The sequence below is a fragment of the Salvelinus fontinalis genome, chromosome 35 (assembly GCF_029448725.1).
Source record: "Salvelinus fontinalis isolate EN_2023a chromosome 35, ASM2944872v1, whole genome shotgun sequence".
NCBI classification, from domain to species: Eukaryota; Metazoa; Chordata; class Actinopteri; order Salmoniformes; family Salmonidae; genus Salvelinus; species Salvelinus fontinalis.
Window position 1 is genome coordinate 26,466,077 of NC_074699.1, and position 21,052 is coordinate 26,487,128.

At 43.1% G+C, this 21,052-nt stretch overlaps 1 protein-coding gene and 1 pseudogene across 1 annotated transcript; both read left to right on the plus strand.

Moving 5' to 3' along the window:
• The first annotated feature begins 226 nt into the window (after positions 1–226).
• Positions 227–13,540, plus strand: LOC129834145 (mucin-5AC-like). Its single transcript, XM_055898884.1, has 29 exons — positions 227–324; positions 2,331–2,377; positions 5,241–5,499; positions 5,640–5,754; positions 6,236–6,326; positions 6,423–6,529; positions 6,660–6,873; positions 6,975–7,100; positions 7,336–7,453; positions 7,621–7,759; positions 7,955–8,065; positions 8,330–8,399; positions 8,523–8,660; positions 8,760–8,924; positions 9,031–9,125; positions 9,224–9,350; positions 9,552–9,804; positions 9,971–10,023; positions 10,263–10,369; positions 10,564–10,715; positions 10,819–10,957; positions 11,044–11,154; positions 11,295–11,474; positions 11,594–11,833; positions 11,958–12,114; positions 12,296–12,424; positions 12,629–12,776; positions 13,134–13,177; positions 13,272–13,540. Exons 1-29 carry the CDS (start codon positions 227–229, stop codon positions 13,538–13,540), a joined length of 4,002 nt encoding a protein of 1,333 aa, XP_055754859.1.
• Positions 13,541–14,223: 683 nt separating this feature from the next.
• LOC129834146 (integumentary mucin C.1-like) lies at positions 14,224–14,878 on the plus strand (annotated as a pseudogene).
• Positions 14,879–21,052: the final 6,174 nt, after the last annotated feature.

Consider the following 21,052-nt stretch of genomic DNA (forward strand, 5'->3'; position numbering starts at 1 on the left):
TCGGCAAAGGAGCACTACCCGGAATTCGGCGGGAGAGCGACTGTTCCACCTTAGGCAGGAGAAGAGGAGCGCCCAGGATTACGCTTTGGAGTTCCGGACCTTGGCCGCTGGGTCTGGGTGGAACGACAGGGCCCTGATAGACCACTCCCGGTGTAGTCTCCGGGAGGACGTCTGCAGGGAGCTAGCGTGTCGGGACACCGCTCTCTCCATTGATGAACTTATCGACATGTCTATCCGGCTGGAGAATCTGCTGGCTGCCCACGGGCGTTCGGAGAGGGTCCTGTTCGTTCCACCATCCAGCGCCCCCGCTCCCATTCCTATGGAGTTGGGGGGGGGGGGGGCGGCGTGCCGAGGGGTACCGGAGGAGGAGGGGGGCCCGTCTGGGAGTCGAGATGGCAGGCGGAACGCTTCTCGGTCACCCCAGGTCGGCATCAAACTCACCCAGAACCCCCTGTTGGTCACATGTTTGTCTTGATTTTGTTTCTTGAACTTTTCCCCTCTTCCCAGTATAAGGCGCTAGTCGATTCAGGTGCAGCTGGGAATTTTATGGATCGCGGACTCGCCATCAAGCTGGGTGTTCCGCTCGTGCATATAGATTCTCCCTTCCCCGTGCACTCCCTAGATAGCCGGCCATTAGGGTCAGGGTTGGTCATGGAGGCCACAGTTCCACTGGACATGGTGACGCAGGGGAATCATAGGGAGCGAATTAGTCTCTTCATTATTGATTCGCCTGCGTTTCCAGTGGTGCTGGGGATTCCCTGGCTGGCTAGTCACAATCCTAAGATTTCGTGGAGACAGGGGGTTCTCCAGGGGTGGTCAGAGGAGTGTTCTGGAAAGTATCTGGGATTTTCCATCGGTGCCACGTCGGTGGAGAGTCCAGACCAGGGTTCCACGGTGCACATTCCCCCCGAATATGCCGATTTGGCAATCGCTTTCAGTAAGAAGAGAGCGACTAAATTACCACCTCATCGACCGGGGGGGGGGAGGGGGGGGTTGTGCGATAAATCTCCAGGTAAACTTTGCGCTTCCCAAGAGTCACGTGTACCCATTGTCCCAGGAGGAGACGTTGGCTATGGAGACATATGTCACGGAATCTCTGGGACAGGGGTACATTCGGCCCTCTATCTCACCCGTCTCCTTTTTTGTGAAGAAAACGGAGGGAGGTCTGCGTCCGTGCATTGATTATAGAGGTCTAAATGCCATCACAGTGGGGTTTAGTTACCCACTACCTCTCATCGCTACGGCGGTGGAATCATTTCACGGAGCACAGTTTTTCACAAAACTGGATCTCAGGAGCACGTATAGTCTGGTGCGTATTCGGGAGGGAGATGAGTGGAAAACCGCATTTAGTACCACATCGGGCCACTATGAGTACCTCGTCATGCCGTATGGGTTAAAGAATGCTCCAGCCATCTTTCAATCCTTTGTAGACGAGATTCTCAGGGACTTGCACGGGCAGGGCGTGGTCGTTTATATCGATGATATTCTGATCTATTCCGCAACCCGCGCCGCGCATGGGTCTCTGGTACGCAAGGTGCTTGGTAGACTGCTGGAGCATGACCTATAAGTCAAGGCTGAGAAGTGTGTGTTCTCCAAACGAGCCGTCTCCTTCCGGGGTTATCGCATTTCCACCTCGGGGGTGGTGATGGAGTGTGACCGCATTAAGGCCGTGCGTAATTGGCCAACTCCATACAAGGATGAAGGAGGTGCAGCGGTTTTTGGGGTTTGCCAATTGGGGTTTGCCAGTTTATCCTGGGTTTTGGTCAGGTACTGGCTCCCATTACCTCACTGCTGAATGGGGGGCCGGTGCATTTGCGGTGGTCGGCAGAGGCGGACAGAGCCTTCAATAGGTTGAAGGCGCTGTTCACGGATGCACCCGTGTTGGCGCACCCGGACCCCTCTCTAGCATTCATATTGGAGGTGGACGCTCCGAGGCTGGGGTGGGTGCCGTGCTACCACAGCGCTCGGGTACGCCACCAAAACTCCGCCCCTGCGCTTTCTTTTCGAGGAAGCTCAGCCCGGCAGAGCGTAACTATGATGTGGGGGACCGGGAGTTGTTAGTAGTGGCCCTGAGGGTGTGGAGACACTGGCTTGAGGGGGCTAGGCACCCCTTTCTCATCTATACTGACCATCAGAATCTGGAGTACATTCGGGCAGCTAGGAGACTGAATCCACGTCAGGCAAGGTGGACCATGTTCTCCCTGAACGTAAAGGCCGACGCGCTGTCCCGTCTTTATGACACGGAAGATCGGTCCACCGAGCCTACTCCCATCCTTCCAGCCTCGAGGCTGATGGCACCAGTGGTATGGGAGGTGGACTCGGACATCGAGCGGGCGTTACGGGCGGAGCCTGCGCCTCCTCAGTGTCTTTGCTGGGCGTAAGTACCTGCCGCTTGGTGTTCGGGACCAACTGATTCGGTGGGCTAACACCCTACCCTACCCTACGTTACAGTATGTGCTATATACAAACTAGTTATTCCTGTTGAGTTTAAAAACACACCAAAAATAATAGGTTGATACTGTTGATAGACTTAGTGGCCATATGAGAAAGCTGAAGTGATTAACGTTATAATAGTTGTGAAATAGTACTTACAATAGTTGTGCAAAAATACACATTAATGTGTTAAAATTATTTTTTTATTATTTAAAATTATGTTTTTATAATTTTTTATCAGGATGCAGTTCCTGGATCAGCTTGGTGAGACACACTAGCCTATGAATACTAACTATGAATACAATTAGCCCGATCGTTCCTTTGAGCAACAGCAGAGAGACAAATGTTTGCATTTGTACAATGTTTGCTCAAGATACTGAGCCAATAGAGTGGATTAATGTATTAATAATCCGCTATACATTGGCTGAGTTTATGATGGCTGTGGAGATACACCATTTTGTTCTATTAAACCTCACTACTTATTTATTATGAACATATCTGTAATTATACATTAAAATATACATTACATAAATAAAAAAACATGTACTGTGTTGTGGACACTAGGAGGAGTATCTGCTGCTTTCGGGATAATGGGGATCCTAATACAATACCAAATACCAAAAGCTCAAACCACTGGAGTGGAGATGCTGCCTGAAATAAATAGATACTGAATGAGGAAGGAAGGCACCTCTCCTTGTAAAAAAGGAAATCACATCAGACTAAGTAACGTATCTTGTGCAATATAGATGTATAGGTCTATAATAAAGGACATTATGAACCACCTGAGTTTATAATAACAATAGGGGTACACAAATAATCCCAATAATAGAATACCTAATGAAAACAGCTAAATCTGTATGTAAATGCTCATGCTTAATGTACTGTTAATGTACTGAAAAACCTCATAAGACAGAACATTGAAGTCTTAAAGTCATCATTGAGTCATGTTTAACCTTTGGCCCCACCTTTGTTTTAACCTTTAAGGTCCCTCCTCAAATACAGGTGGTTATAAAGACCAGATCCATCCTAAGCACCTCTCTCATATCACCTGTGTAGGACCTGTTCACTTCCCACAGGATCACCATGGGGACAACCAAGGATACACCGATATGGAGGCTGATATGCCTGGCACTACTGATCAGATCAACACAAACAGGTTGGTAGAATATTCATTAATTTGCCTAAATCAGAAACTGTTCTGATTATTACTAGAATATAATTATTCTACATTTAAAAAAATCTGACAAATCTGTAAAATCTACATATTATTTCACAAATCAGACTAATTGTTAATTACAAATAGTAAGTATTCAGGACAACACCAAATGAGTATGATTATTGACACTCAGCAGGTTGATAGGTTTTAAAAGCTGTAACCACAAGTTTAGTACGATTAGGTAACTTTCAGATTTGATAACATATATATTTTGAGTAAAATCTCATTATGTAAAAAAAATGTATGTATTAGCTATTCAGAAATGTACTAACACACAGAACATGTATTACATGTATTATACAAGCATTTTGAAGAATTCAACAGTCGGCTTACAGTAGCAGTTTTTACGCAATCAGTAATAACGGTTTCCCTGTTTTCTGCTTTTAGGCAGGAAACACATTTACTACGATCATATTATTACATTATTCATTGAAATGTTCATCCTATTTCTGTTCCCTATACACATTTGTTTATGAGATTGTTTCTGTCTAAATTTGAAAATGCTACACATTAGTGGTGAAACATCTGTAACTTTGTATCATTCTCATTAGTGATTGTTATAATGAGTGGTTGTAGCATAGTGTATAGTGTTATAAATACATAAAGCACTCCCCCCACTGGGTGCGAGTTAATACTTTTCAAACCAAATTTAGATCGGGAATGAAAACAAGAACAGAATACAGTCAAAAACTCAAATGTATATCGTTAAAATAATAGTTGTGGTAAGTATGTCTGATATTATTCAAATAATACTGACAGGAAAAATTTGATGCCTAAATATGTAAAATAGGAACTGAACTGTCATTGGAATTCAATGTGTATAGTTTAGACAGCAGATGACACTTGATTAAGGAATCTTCAGGCCTGTTGCATGTGTCAGATGACCTGTCAGCCAGGGCTGAGCATTCCAAAAGCTTTGACCCCACCTATGCAATTCATAGAACATCAAAGTAGTTCAGGCACAGAAGACCCTGAAACATTGATTTTACAATTGTTAGCCCCTTGCAGCTGTTTGACTTGACAATTGTCAAGTGAAATGAAGTGCCACATTAACCATGCAGCTTTTGGTAAACTAGGGGCTCAATTCAATCCCTATCGCCGTACTTGAAATGTGAAGGTAATTTCCGATTGAGCCGACATATGCAGCGTTTACCTTGAACACAAACTCTGCGAACGCAGGAACATTCCGTTTAAAATTCAATTGCACGATAGCGCTGAACTTTGGCAATATGGATTGAATTGAGCCTTATGTTCGCCGTAAATATTGAATGGGTCACATCATGCCTCAAATGTCCCTTCGTCCGGACATACTGCTGTGCAAATCAAATACACTTCTAAAAGCGCAGTGCAACAATCTATATCTGCAATGATTGAATTCCATCCGTAATGTACATATAATATTGTAAAATACTCATGAATTGCTTTTATTTCAGTGAGCCCCACCACAAGTGTAACAATCATCCCGACAATGACCACGACGATACCCACATTTTCAGGTAAATGACTGACTGAATGTACACCAAATAAATGACTGAGTATCCATCAATAAGCTAAGAAGGAACTGACATTTGTATTCCTTGTCCCTAAGGAGTGAATGCCTCACACAATGACCAGGTCTGCAGCACATGGGGTAACTACCACTTCAAGACCTTCGACGGGTACTTTTTCCAGCTCCCCTCCACCTGCAACCATGTTTTGACCTCACTGTGTAAGAGCAGCTATGAGGCTTTCAACATCCAGATGAGGCGGCAGGTGGTGGACAACCAGCCCACCATTAGCAAGATCACCATGAAGCTGGATGGTGTAGTGGTGGAGCTATCCAAGGGTGTTGTTGTGGTCAATGGGCAGACGTGAGTTTCCCTGTCATTTGACCGATTCGCCATTCTGCAAGCACCTCTCTTGAGGATTTTATGTGCTACATTCTGGAGTTTAATAAACATTACAATCATAATGTATAGGATGACCTTTAAGTATCTTCTTCCTCCTGAAGGGTGACCCTGCCGTTCAGCTTGTCTGGAGTCAGCATCGTGAAGACTACATCTAATGTGAAGGTCGTAGCCAAACTGGGGCTGGTTGCTGTTTGGAACAAGGATGACTCCCTAATGGTAAAATACCTGCTTTTATAATTTTCTAATCTCCAATGGTTGATTAGTTAACCATGTTTAATTTGTCTTCAGATTAAAAGCATATCATCTTTGCCGTCAATGGCATTGATCAGCAGTTGATTGTGAGTGAAAGACACCTATTTTTGGCTGCACTTTGTCTCATGTTGGCTGAAGCACTGTCTACTCACCTCCAGATATGTTAACATTGATAGGCAGAATTACCTGAAGAACGAGGATGAATTTAACAGGATCTGTGAAGATGTATAGGCTATACACACACAGGCTCATGCTCCAATGTTTATTTGATGACGTGTTTGCAAATATTTGTACATTTGAATGAGATTTTTTGTCACTCCCTAATACAAAGACTAATAAAAATAAAGTTTGGTAACGTGGAGGATAGCCAAGACTGAACATGTGAATAGTGCTGAACAGGATGAGATTTTGTTGAGTATACACATTGGGTCTGGTCATTCTACAGATTGAAATGAACGATAAGTACAGAAACCAGACCTGCGGACTGTGTGGTGACTTCAATGAAGTCCAAACATACAACGAGTTCATCATCAATGGTAAAATAATTTCTGAAACTACCAAAACTATTGAAATGTAACTGCATTACATAGTGTAGGTGGAAAAGCTAATTGTCAATGTTTGTGCTGTTGCAGGTGGGAAACTCTCTAGCTCTGACTATGGAAACCTCTGGAAACTGGATGGTCCTCTGGAAGTCTGTGAGGAGCCTACGCTAACTTCTGAGGAGAGTTGTGGAGATGAGGTATTCCATTTCACACCACAAAAGAAGAATACAAAACAATATTAATAGAAGTTAGAAATGGTAATTAATCCATGTGATCCATCAAATGTTTTCTATATGGTAACCTTTTGTGGTTTGTCTCTATTTGTAGGAATTTTGTCAGCAGCTGTTCTCCAGTGCAGCTTTCAGTAGCTGCACTAATTATTTAGACAAGGACTCCTTCGTCGAGACCTGCCTGGCTGACCTGTGCCACTGTGATAACAGCACCAACTCCTTCTGCCTGTGCAACACCATCTCAGAGTACTCCCGTCAGTGTGTTCACGCAGGGGGGAAGCCCCAGCAATGGAGGACTGAACAGTTCTGCTGTAAGCATGCAGATACTCTTCAACATGCCCACCAAACACTTAATGATCATGTTCACAATCTATTTTAAGGAAACTGTTAATCACAATGTTTATTTTCTCAGATAAGACATGCCCCTACAACATGGAGTACCAGGAGTGTGGAAGCCCCTGTGTTGACACCTGCTCCAACCCAGAGGCCAGCCAGTTGTGTGAAGACCACTGTACAGGCGGCTGCTTCTGTCCTCTAGGTACCACATAGGTTCAACTCTGTTGTACAAGTTAACCTTAAGCACATCATGAAAACACCACACCTTTTACCCATTATGCCGTTGATGTCAATGTGTGCAAAGTCTTTGATAATGATATACATAAATATTGGTTGTTTCTCTCAGTTACTTCCTGGAATCAATTAAGTTCTCTGTGTAAAGAACACATTAGAATAACTTAAATCTACTAAATTCTGTCTGATCTCTCACCAAAAAGGTACTGTTTTTGATGATGTCAACAACAGTGGCTGTATTCCAGTGAGCGAATGCATTTGTGTCCACAATGGACAAGTATACAAATCTGGAGAATCTTATACCAGCAACTGTAAAGAATGGTAGGCCAAGTACATATTCTGATTTATACATGACATATCCCATGCCTCATTTTCATGAATCATGCCAAACTCTACAGTGTGATTATCAAAACTATATCCACGTAAATATTTCTAAAATACTGTATGAATGCAGTTGTGAGATGAGCCTGTATAAATGTTCCCTTTAGCTCCTGTGCTGGCGGTCAGTGGACCTGCACGGACAAGGACTGTCCTGGGACCTGCTCTGTGGAGGGAGGATCCCATATCAACACCTATGATGGGAAAGCCTACACCTTCCATGGGGACTGCTCTTACATTCTGACCAAGGTCAGTGCATGTGGTGCAGCATAGCAAAGCAATAGAAGCAAGAAGAAAATCTTAATAAGTTTTCAGTGCAAACTAAGGTGAAAGGGTGAGGTAAAATAGATTTTCCTCAAGCCATATGTTGATGTAGAAATGGGTTCAAACGAGTCACTCTCGTTACAAATTTTTGCGTTTAAACTCATGCTTGTTTTCTTTCAGCAATGCAATGGAACTGAATTCACCGTGCTGGGAGATATTGTGAAGTGTGGGTTGACTGACACTGAGACGTGTATGAGGGCTGTTACCCTTTCCCTCTCCAGCAGATCCACCGTAAGGCAACTCTCCAAATATGTTTCAGAGCAAATAACACAATGACCTGTCATCTCATTCCCAAACAAAACCGCTTTTAGTCAACCTTTTTGACTAAACACACAATAAGGTTATTTAAAATTGCCCTGATTTGGCAAATAATGCCTGGCTGTTTGCAATCTTTTCAAGTGCTCATGCATGGTAATGTTTGTGTCTTGAGGGGATTGTTCAATAAATATTTATTTTTTCAATTTTATAGAATACATTATCTTCTCTAATTCACAGGTGATCCGAGTCCAGTCATGTGGAAGTGTTTTTGTAAATCAGATTCTTTCTCAGCTCCCACTCAATACAGGTGAGACAATCCATTGTAATGCCAAATTAAACTGTGTTGTGGATCCGTGTATGAACACCATATCATTTATATTCACTAGATGAAGCCTTAATGATGTCACTCTATTTATTTCATGTATTGCAGCTGAAGTGACCGTCTTCAAGCCCTCCTCATTCTACATTGTTATACAGACAACTCTTGGAGTTCAACTTCAGATCCAGCTTTCACCAGTTATGCAGATCTACATAACTGCCATCTCATCCTACAAAGGAACAACCTGTGGTATGCTTCAGATTCATCCACCAGTTTCATACCTTTTTCTTCAGTATCTCTATTCATAAAAATATAATACATCATATGGCTTCAATTATTTTTCCACAGGCCTTTGCGGAAACTACAATGATGTTCAGGCAGATGAGTTCAGAGTCATCAGTGGATTGGTGGAGGGCACAGCTGTAGCTTTTGCCAACACATGGAAGACCATGTCTAGCTGCCCCGATGTCAAGACTAGCTTTGAAAACCCCTGCAGTTTGAGCATTGAAAATGGTACATATTTATTAAGCCTACAGATGAATCACTTGTTGAATGATTATAACAAATGTATATGAGATAGTATATGCATATGTTGAAATTATGATTGTCTTTTTCACAGAGAAATATGCCCAGCACTGGTGTTCCATGTTATCGGATCCTAAAGGAGTGTTCTCCCCTTGCCATTCTGAAATAAGACCTGACACCTACAAAACCGTAAGTTAGTTAAGAAGGATACAATCACAAAGTAAAACCATTAAACTCTTATGTGATGAGGTTATAGTCTTGACACACTTTGACCCTTTTTCCAACAGAACTGCATGTATGACAGCTGTAACTGTGAGAAGAGTGAGGACTGCATGTGTGCTGCCGTCTCCTCTTATGTCCACGCTTGTGCTGCCGAGGGTATCCAGCTCAGCGGCTGGAGAGACACTATCTGCAGTGAGTAGACAGCACGGCATCAATGTGTGATTTTAATAAGTGCTGCAAATGGATTACAATAGAATGATTTACTGAAACAACAACCGTAGGGTTGAGTTACTAAATACAAATAACCTGAATAAATAACTGCACAAATACAAAGATATAAGGAAACAAAAAATGGTCTTGCTAATACTACTCATATCTAATTACTTTTCTCAGATAAATTTGCCACTTGCCCCAGTCAAACAGTTTATACCTACAACATGACCAGCTGTGGACGCACCTGCCGCTCCCTGAGCATGACAGACCAATCTTGCCAGGTGGAGTTTGTTCCGGTGGACGGCTGTGGCTGCGCAGAGGGCACCTACATGGACGAGGCTGCCAAGTGTGTTGCCCCCACCAACTGTCCCTGCTATGACAAGGGCTCGGTGGTCCCTGCAGGAGAGACTATCAGCAGAGACGGTGCCACCTGGTAAGCACCTCCCTCATACGTATAAAGCTAGGAGACCAAAATAAATACAAGTACTAATGAAACTTGATGGATATATTCAATGCTGTGAATTAAATTATGGCATAATGATATTTGCTGTTCATTTGATTATCTAACTATAACTATTAATACTGTAACTGTTTTACAGCACTTGCAGACAAGGGACACTGAGTTGCACTGGGGGAGCAAGACTATTTAGTAAGTTTTATGTTCTTTGCTTCCAATTTAGTAGTTATTTATAGAATATATGGTTCGATATTATTTAACTTTACATGTATCCTTCACAAAACAGGTACATTTGAAATGAACCAAGAGGATTCAAGCAATCACAAGACATTGTGATTAATGACTGTGAATATTTCTGTACATATTACAATTATATTCTGCTTGTTTGAGAATTGAAAATCGTTTTTTTTTTTTTTACTTGTATTCTCATATATCCCCAGTATGCACACTGCCTATGGTTTTCTTCAACTGCTCAACTGCACCTCCAGGAGCTTCAGGTTCAGAGTGTCAGAAGAGCTGCACAACTCTGGATATGACCTGTGTGAGTCCCCCATTCACTCTAAATGGGATTGTCAAACACTGAGACTATTATACAGATTCGTGTTGAATGAACAAAATCCTTGGAAAATCGAAATTATGTCAAATAGACACGCCCCCTGCGTACAAAAACATAGTCCACATCTCTTTCATTTGCCATGACTTATTTATGTACTTTGTTTGGTTAAATCCCTTTAGATTAGCACAGAGTGCACATCAGGTTGTATGTGCCCCAACGGACTGGTGTCTGATGGGAATGGAGACTGCATCAAGGAGGAACTTTGTCCTTGTTCTCACAATGGAGCTACTTACCAAGCTGGAGAGACCCTTAAGGTTGACTGCAATACATGGTATGCCTGTTTTGTGTTTTACAACTCATGGGGGAGAAAACATATGGAACACAGACTTACAAATAATGAAAAACCTGACATTATATGTGTGTGTTGTTCACAGTACTTGCAAGGACAGTCAATGGCAGTGTACCACACATCTTTGTGATGGAGTTTGTGCAATCTACGGAGAGGGTCACTATATCACCTTTGATGAGAAAAGGTTCAACTTTAATGGAAACTGTGAATACACTCTCATTCAGGTTTGTGTCTCTTTATTTGGTAGAATTGTATCAGCATTGAAAAGTGTGAATTTTAACCATATTAAGAATATTTTCCTTTCGCACAGGACTACTGTGGCAATACTAATGGCAGTGGCAGCTTCAGAGTTCTCACTGAGAATGTTCCTTGTGGAACTAAAGGCACCACCTGCTCCAAGACCATTAAGCTCTTCCTGGGGGTAATGAGCAACTTGACTTCACACAATACTGTACATTCCATCCCTCATGTAAAGAAAAATCAACAAATCATCAACCAAACATCAGGTTGAGATCCGATTTTAGACCAAGTTATGTATGAAAACATATTTCTCTTCTTCAGACCAGTGAGCTAATACTGGCAGATGGGAACGCTGAAGTTATCAGGAGTACTCCAGAAGAGCAGTTTCCTAAACAGATCAGCCTTCTGGGGAATTATCTGGTCATTGAAGTCAAAAGTGGTCTAATCCTCATGTGGGACAAGAAGACCAGTCTCTTTATCAAGCTTAGCCCACAATACCAGGTACATTAAAATACTCTGATGAAGAAATGAATTCAGAATTCAGTCAAAACTGATATTACCAAGACTTTTGTAGAACCCTGCCAAATCAATCATTTTCATTCATGATCTCTTTTCTTCAGGGGCAAGTGTGTGGTCTGTGTGGAAACTATGATGGCAACGCAAACAATGACTTCACCACTAGAGCCCAAGCGACTGTTGTTGATCCGGTGGAATTTGGAAACAGCTGGAAAGTTTCATCAAGCTGCCCAAGTGTATCCGCTGTAGTGCACCCATGTGCCTCCAACCCGTACAGAGCGTCTTGGGCCCAGAAACAGTGCAGCATCATTAAGAGTGATGTCTTCGCAGCCTGCCAGAACCAGGTATGGATATATTCAACTAGGATATACTACTAGTAAGATATGTGGATTTGTCTTTTGTGGACAAAGAAATGTACTTCACCATGCAACTTCTGTATATCTTACAACACATTTCTGTGCTTTTAAGGTGGACCCCTCTCCTTACTACGATGCTTGTGTGAGAGACTCATGTGCTTGTGACAGTGGTGGAGACTGTGAGTGCTTCTGTACCGCTGTGGCAGCTTATGCAGAGGCCTGCAATGAAGCTGGAGCATGCGTAGCCTGGAGAACCCCTCGAATTTGCCGTAAGTTTCTTCACAATCAACAGTGAATGTGATTTTCAACTACAATAAGGCGCTTGTCAATTCAATACTGGACTAGGTTGACACATTATCATATAGGACAGTTGATCATGGAAAGGCATCATTATTCTAGTTCAAATCATGACAAAAATTTTGTCCACCATATTTTGTACACCACAAACAGCACTGTTCTGTGATTACTACAACCCCACTGGAGAATGTGAGTGGCACTACAAGGCATGTGGAGCTCAGTGTATGAAGACCTGCAGAAACCCTTCCGGAGACTGTTCTAGTTTAATACCAGCATTGGAAGGTAGGGATATGACCGTCTAACTCATATTTTGTCTCATTTTGGATATTATTTCTGAATAACAATTGTAACTGAAACTGACCCCAACAATTGTTATACATCTACATGCTGTGTGTCTGAGCAGCCTCAGGCTACATTTACCTGACTACTGTTATCCTTAACAAGACTTGACCTTTTGTAACCTCTTGGCTATTGTGCTTATTACAGGCTGCTATCCTAACTGTCCTGCGGCACAACCTTACTTCAATGAGGAGACAATGAAGTGTGTGGAGAGGGAACAATGTGGCTGTTATGACTATGAAGGAAACCAGTACACCAATGGACAGAATCTTCCGGCACAAAATTGTGAAACGTGGTATGTTTGAATAATTCAGTTCACAGTACCTGTACTATTTCAGAGCCTATTCTGAATGTTACAACTGTGAAAGTATTAGGTTTTCTGTTTTGCGTGAATTTTAGGGAAGAGGTTGGGTAGGGGTTTGTCTAAGATGGGAAGGTCATGCTAGTTTTTCCATAGTGATGCCAATTATGGCTATATTGCAATCTGAAAACGTGCCCTGCTCCCCAACCATTTCACAACTTACAGTACTTTATTACCAAGCCCTGACTAGTTTAACCTCTATAATGGTATTTTGAACAAAAATGTATATCTTATTCAGTTGAAACTGGGAATAATTCAAATGTTTAAATTATTTTTCTTCTTTTAATAAAGCACCTGTACAATGACTGGAGTGAGTTGTAGTTATAATGTAAATGGTAAGGATGACATCCCCAAATAAAAGTAACATATTTAACAATGATCAAAGCAACATTGATTAAATCTAATTGTAAAATACTTTGCCCCCTGCAGATTGTACATGCTTGCATAATGGTAAACAACAGCCATATGGAGCAACCCTCTACAATACAACAGATGGGATTGGTAACTGCATAGTTGCTGTTTGTGCTGCAAACGGAACCATTACCAGGAACATTTCCCCTTGTAAAGTGACCACAACTCCAGTACCAACCACAACTTCCCCTCTGACCACAACAACAACAACACAGGTCTCTACGACAACACTAAAGCCCACAACTGTCTTCCACTTCTCAACACCTGGTAAGCAGAGAAACTCTTGAATGATTAAAGTTCAGCCCAATTCTTGCTAACTACCATACTGATAAATGAAAATCTTGATGTGAAATGAATAGCAATTTGTATGTAAGATGGTAGTAGAGGTCTTCTCGGGTCCAAACAGTTGGACCCGGAACCGAACGGACCCGAGGACAATCAGACCCGGACCTGAACGGACACGATCATTTAAAATAAAGTGGGACCTGGACCCAAACAGACCCGAGAACAATCAGACCCAAACACGAATGGACCCGACGACAACCAGACCTAGATCCGACCCATACCCTAACGGATCCAGGTCTAGACCAGACCTGATTGGACCCAAGTGACAAACAAATTATATTTATCAGCCAAGATGCTCCTCTGGTTAATTAATAGGTCTTTATATTTTGCCTAGGCCTTCTATAAGTCAATAAATTCACCATATTAGTGGAAAATAAATATGGTACAGGCTATGCAGAGCTGTGGTCGGGTCCATTCAGGTCCACTCACGTCAATCACCTGTAATTACATAGACCCAAGACCCGATGACAATCAAACATGACAAGACCCGGACCCGAAGGAATAGTTAGAATTTTGGACCCGTACCAGCTCGGGCCCCTGGTGGGGTCTCGGGTATTCAGGTTCGGGTGGACCCTAGGTGGTAGTGATGAGATTAATTCATATTGACGATATGTTCAAATTGAATATGACTGGTAAGTATTGTAAATACTTGGTAAATTCAAATGTTATTTTTCTGGCATAGTTAACAAAATATATATATTTGTCAAAAACAGAACCAACATCTACTTGGTCATCCACAACAATGGAGACAACACCTGAAATCACTATTGGCACCACAACTTCATCATTCAATCCTTCAACTACAACATCTGGAACAAGTACAGTCACAATTCCCAACCCGAAAACTGGAGCTATAACAACTACGGTACCCTCAACAAGTGGAGAAGTAGCTACATCGACCACAGCTGAAACTTCAACTATGGAAGAAACCACAACTAAGACCATCACATTTACAAAGCCACCTAAAGTAGTCCCCACAGGTACCATAACAACGACATCACATGTCACAACCAAACCTTCAGTGACTTCGATTGCGTCAATTACAAAAACACTACCTTACTTTACAGGTACATTGTGGCCTTTAACATCAACAACACAGCCCTCAACAATAACAGAATCGGCCATCACAGGTGGAATAATGACAACAGAGCCTACCTCCCAGATTATCAATACAACTGCATCCGAGATATTCACACACACCACAGCATCATTATCTACAATTGTAAATGTTGAAGACTCTACCTCAACATCACAGCCATCAACTTCAACTTCAACTACAAAGGCACCCACAACAAATGCAGAGGTAACTACATATACTACTACTGAAAGATCCACACAGCCGCCTAAAATTGTCACCGCCGGCCCAACAACCACTTCCACCACTGTAATTGTTGAAACCTCTACTTCAACATCACAGCCCACAGCAACAGGTGAAGAAACATCAGGGCCAGTTGTCATAACATCCAATCCCACTACTTTAACAACAACTACAACTGCACCCACAACAACGACACTTACCACAGGTGGAACTACAGGAATTGAAGAAACCACAACGGAGACAATTCCATCTACATCCACAAAGCCACCTAAAGAAGTCACCTCAGGCCCAACAACCACTTCCACCACTGTAATTGTTGAAACCTCTACTTCACAGCCCACAACAACAGGTGAAGAAACAATAGGGCCAGTTGTCATTGATTACACTCCCACGACTTCAACCACCGCAACTACTGAGGTAACTACACCTACCACACATGGAACTACAACAGATGAAGAAACCAGAACGGAGACAATTCCATCTACATCCACAAAGCCACCTAAAGAAGTCACCTCCGGCCCAACAACCACTTCCACCACTGTAATTGTTGAAACCTCTACTTCAACATCACAGCCCACAGCAACAGGTGAAGAAACATCAGGGCCAACAGTCATTACATCCAATCCCACTACTTTAACAACAACTACAACTACAACTACAACAGGTGGAACTACAACAGTTGAAGAAACCACAAATGAGACAATTCCATCAACATCCACAAAGCCACCTAAAGAAGTCACCTCCGGCCCAACAACCACTTCCACCACTGTAATTGTTGAAACCTCTACTTCAACATCACAGCCTACAGCAACAGGTGAAGAAACATCAGGGCCAACAGTCATTACATCCAATCCCACTACTTTAACAACAACTACAATTGCCCCCACAACAACGCCACTTACCACAGGTGGAACTACAGGAATTGAAGAAACCACAACGGACACAATTTCATCTACATCCACAAAGCCACCTAAAGAAGTCACCTCCGGCCCAACAACCACTTCCACCACTGTAATTGTTGAAACCTCTACTTCAATATCACAGCCCACAGCAACAGGTGAAGAAACATCAGGGCCAACAGTCATTACATCCAATCCCACTACTTTAACATTAACTACAGCTACACCTACAACAGGTGGAACTACAACAGTTGAAGAAACCACAAATGAGACAATTCCATCAACATCCACAAAGCCACCTAAAGAAGTCACCTCCGGCCCAACAACCACTTCCACCACTGTAATTGCGGAAACCTCAACATCACAGCCCATAACAACAGGTGAAGAAACAATAGGGCCAGTTGTCATTGATTACACTCCCACGACTTCAACCACCGCAACTACTGAGGTAACTACACCTACCACACATGGAACTACAACAGATGAAGAAACCAGAACGGAGACAATTCCATCTACATCCACAAAGCCACCTAAAGAAGTCACCTCAGGCCCAACAACCACTTCCACCACTGTAATTGTTGAAACCTCTAGTTCAACATCACAGCCCACAGCAACAGGTGAAGAAACATCAGGGCCAACAGTCATTACATCCAAACCCACTACTTTAACAACAACTACAGCTACACCTACAACAGGTGGATCTACAACAGTTGAAGAAACCACAAATGAGACAATTCCATCAACATCCACAAAGCCACCTAAAGAAGTCACCTCCGGCCCAACAACCACTTCCACCACTGTAATTGTTGAAACCTCTACTTCAACATCACAGCCCACAGCAACAGGTGAAGAAACATCAGGACCAACAGTCATTACATCCAATCCCACTACTTTAACAACAACTACAACTACACCTACAACAGGTGGATCTACAACAGTTGAAGAAACCACAAATGAGACAATTCCATCAACATCCACAAAGCCACCTAAAGAAGTCACCACAGGCCCAACAACCACTTCCACCACTGTAATTGTTGAAACCTCTACTTCACAGCCCACAACAACAGGTGAAGAAACAATAGGGCCAGTTGTCATTGATTACACTCCCACGACTTCAACCACCGCAACTACTGAGGTAACTACACCTACCACACATGGAACTACAACAGATGAAGAAACCAGAACGGAGACAATTCCATCTACATCCACAAAGCCACCTAAAGAAGTCACCTCCGGCCCAACAACCACTTCCACCACTGTAATTGTTGAAACCTCTACTTCAACATCACAGCCCACAGCAACAGGTGAAGAAACATCAGGGCCAACAGTCATTACATCCAATCCCACTACTTTAACAACAACTACAACTACACCTACAACAGGTGGAACTACAACAGTTGAAGAAACCACAAATGAGACAATTCCATCAACATCCACAAAGCCACCTAAAGAAGTCACCTCCGGCCCAACAACCACTTCCACCACTGTAATTGCGGAAACCTCTACTTCAACATCACAGCCCACAGCAACAGGTGGAGAAACATCAGGGCCAATAGTCATTACATCCAATCCCACTACTTTAACAACAACTACAACTGCACCCACAACAACGACACTTACCACAGGTGGAACTACAGGAATTGAAGAAACCACATCTGAGACAAGTCCATCTACATCCACAAAGCCACCTAAAGAAGTCACCTCCGGCCCAACAACCACTTCCACCACTGTAATTGTTGAAACCTCTACTTCAACATCACAGCCCACAGCAACAGGTGAAGAAACATCAGGGCCAACAGTCATTACATCCAATCCCACTACTTTAACAACAACTACAACTACACCTACAACAGGTGGAACTACAACAGTTGAAGAAAGCACAAATGAGACAATTCCATCAACATCCACAAAGCCACCTAAAGAAGTCACCTCCGGCCCAACAACCACTTCCACCACTGTAATTGTTGAAACCTCTACTTCAACATCACAGCCTACAGCAACAGGTGAAGAAACATCAGGGCCAACAGTCATTACATCCAATCCCACTACTTTAACAACAACTACAATTGCACCCACAACAACGCCACTTACCACAGGTGGAACTACAGGAATTGAAGAAACCACAACGGAGACAATTTCATCTACATCCACAAAGCCACCTAAAGAAGTCACCTCCGGCCCAACAACCACTTCCACCACTGTAATTGTTGAAACCTCTACTTCAACATCACAGCCCACAGCAACAGGTGAAGAAACATCAGGGCCAACAGTCATTACATCCAATCCCACTACTTTAACATTAACTACAGCTACACCTACAACAGGTGGAACTACAACAGTTGAAGAAACCACAAATGAGACAATTCCATCAACATCCACAAAGCCACCTAAAGAAGTCACCTCCGGCCCAACAACCACTTCCACCACTGTAATTGCGGAAACCTCAACATCACAGCCCATAACAACAGGTGAAGAAACAATAGGGCCAATAGTCATTGATTACACTCCCACGACTTCAACCACCGCAACTACTGAGGTAACTACACCTACCACACATGGAACTACAACAGATGAAGAAACCAGAACGGAGACAATTCCATCTACATCCACAAAGCCACCTAAAGAAGTCACCTCCGGCCCAACAACCACTTCCACCACTGTAATTGTTGAAACCTCTAGTTCAACATCACAGCCCACAGCAACAGGTGAAGAAACATCAGGGCCAACAGTCATTACATCCAAACCCACTACTTTAACAACAACTACAGCTACACCTACAACAGGTGGATCTACAACAGTTGAAGAAACCACAAATGAGACAATTCCATCAACATCCACAAAGCCACCTAAAGAAGTCACCTCCGGCCCAACAACCACTTCCACCACTGTAATTGTTGAAACCTCTACTTCAACATCACAGCCCACAGCAACAGGTGAAGAAACATCAGGACCAACAGTCATTACATCCAATCCCACTACTTTAACAACAACTACAACTACACCTACAACAGGTGGATCTACAACAGTTGAAGAAACCACAAATGAGACAATTCCATCAACATCCACAAAGCCACCTAAAGAAGTCACCACAGGCCCAACAACCACTTCCACCACTGTAATTGTTGAAACCTCTACTTCACAGCCCACAACAACAGGTGAAGAAACAATAGGGCCAGTTGTCATTGATTACACTCCCACGACTTCAACCACCGCAACTACTGAGGTAACTACACCTACCACACATGGAACTACAACAGATGAAGAAACCAGAACGGAGACAATTCCATCTACATCCACAAAGCCACCTAAAGAAGTCACCTCAGGCCCAACAACCACTTCCACCACTGTAATTGTTGAAACCTCTACTTCAACATCACAGCCCACAGCAACAGGAGAAGAAACATCAGGGCCAACAGTCATTACATCCAATCCCACTACTTTAACAACAACTACAACTACACCTACAACAGGTGGAACTACAACAGTTGAAGAAACCACAAATGAGACAATTCCATCAACATCCACAAAGCCACCTAAAGAAGTCACCTCCGGCCCAACAACCACTTCCACCACTGTAATTGCGGAAACCTCTACTTCAACATCACAGCCCTCAGCAACAGGTGAAGAAACATCAGGACCAACAGTCATTACATCCAATCCCACTACTTTAACAACAACTACAACTACACCTACAACAGGTGGAACTACAACAGTTGAAGAAACCACAAATGAGACAATTCCATCAACATCCACAAAGCCACCTAAAGAAGTCACCTCCGGCCCAACAACCACTTCCACCACTGTAATTGCGGAAACCTCTACTTCAACATCACAGCCCACAGCAACAGGTGAAGAAACATCAGGGCCAATAGTCATTACATCCAATCCCACTACTTTAACAACAACTACAACTACACCTACAACAGGTGGAACAACAACAGTTGAAGAAACCACAAATGAGACAATTCCATCTACATCCACAAAGCCACCTAAAGAAGTCACCTCCGGCCCAACAACCACTTCCACCACTGTAATTGTTGAAACCTCTAGTTCAACATCACAGCCCACAGCAACAGGTGAAGAAACATCAGGGCCAACAGTCATTACATCCAAACCCACTACTTTAACAACAACTACAGCTACACCTACAACAGGTGGATCTACAACAGTTGAAGAAACCACAAATGAGACAATTCCATCAACATCCACAAAGCCACCTAAAGAAGTCACCTCCGGCCCAACAACCACTTCCACCACTGTAATTGTTGAAACCTCTACTTCAACATCACAGCCCACAGCAACAGGTGAAGAAACATCAGGGCCAATAGTCATTACATCCAATCCCACTACTTTAACAACAACTACAACTGCACCCACACCAACGACACTTACCACAGGTGGAACTACAGGAATTGAAGAAACCACATCTGAGACAAGTCCATCTACATCCACAAAGCCACCTAAAGAAGTCACCTCCGGCCCAACAACCACTTCAACCACTGTAATTGTTGAAACCTCTACTTCAACATCACAGCCCACAGCAACAGGTGGAGAAACATCAGGGCCAATAGTCATTACATCCAGTCCCACTACTTTAACAACAACTACAATTGCACCCACACCAACGACACTTACCACAGGTGGAACTACAGGAATTGAAGAAACCACAACGGAGACAATTCCATCTACATCCACAAAGCCACCTAAAGAAGTCACCTCCGGCCCAACAACCACTTCCACCACTGTAATTGTTGAAACCTCTACATCACAGCCCACAGCAACAGGTGAAGAAACATCAGGGCCAACAGTCATTACATCCAATCCCACTACTTTAACAACAACTACAACTACACCTACAACAGGTGGAACTACAACAGTTGAAGAAACCACAACGGAGACAATTCCATCAACATCCACAAAGCCACCTAAAGAAGTCACCACAGGCCCAACAACCACTTCCACCACTGTAATTGCGGAAACCTCTACTTCAACATCACAGCCCACAGCAACAGGTGGAGAAACAATAGGGCCAGTTGTCATTGATTACACTCCCACGACTTCAACCACCGCAACTACTGAGGTAACTACACCTACCACACATGGAACTGCAACAGATGAAGAAACCAGAACGGAGACAATTCCATCAACATCCACAAAGCCACCTAAAGAAGTCACCTCCGGCCCAACAACCACTTCCACCACTGTAATTGCGGAAACCTCAACATCACAGCCCATAA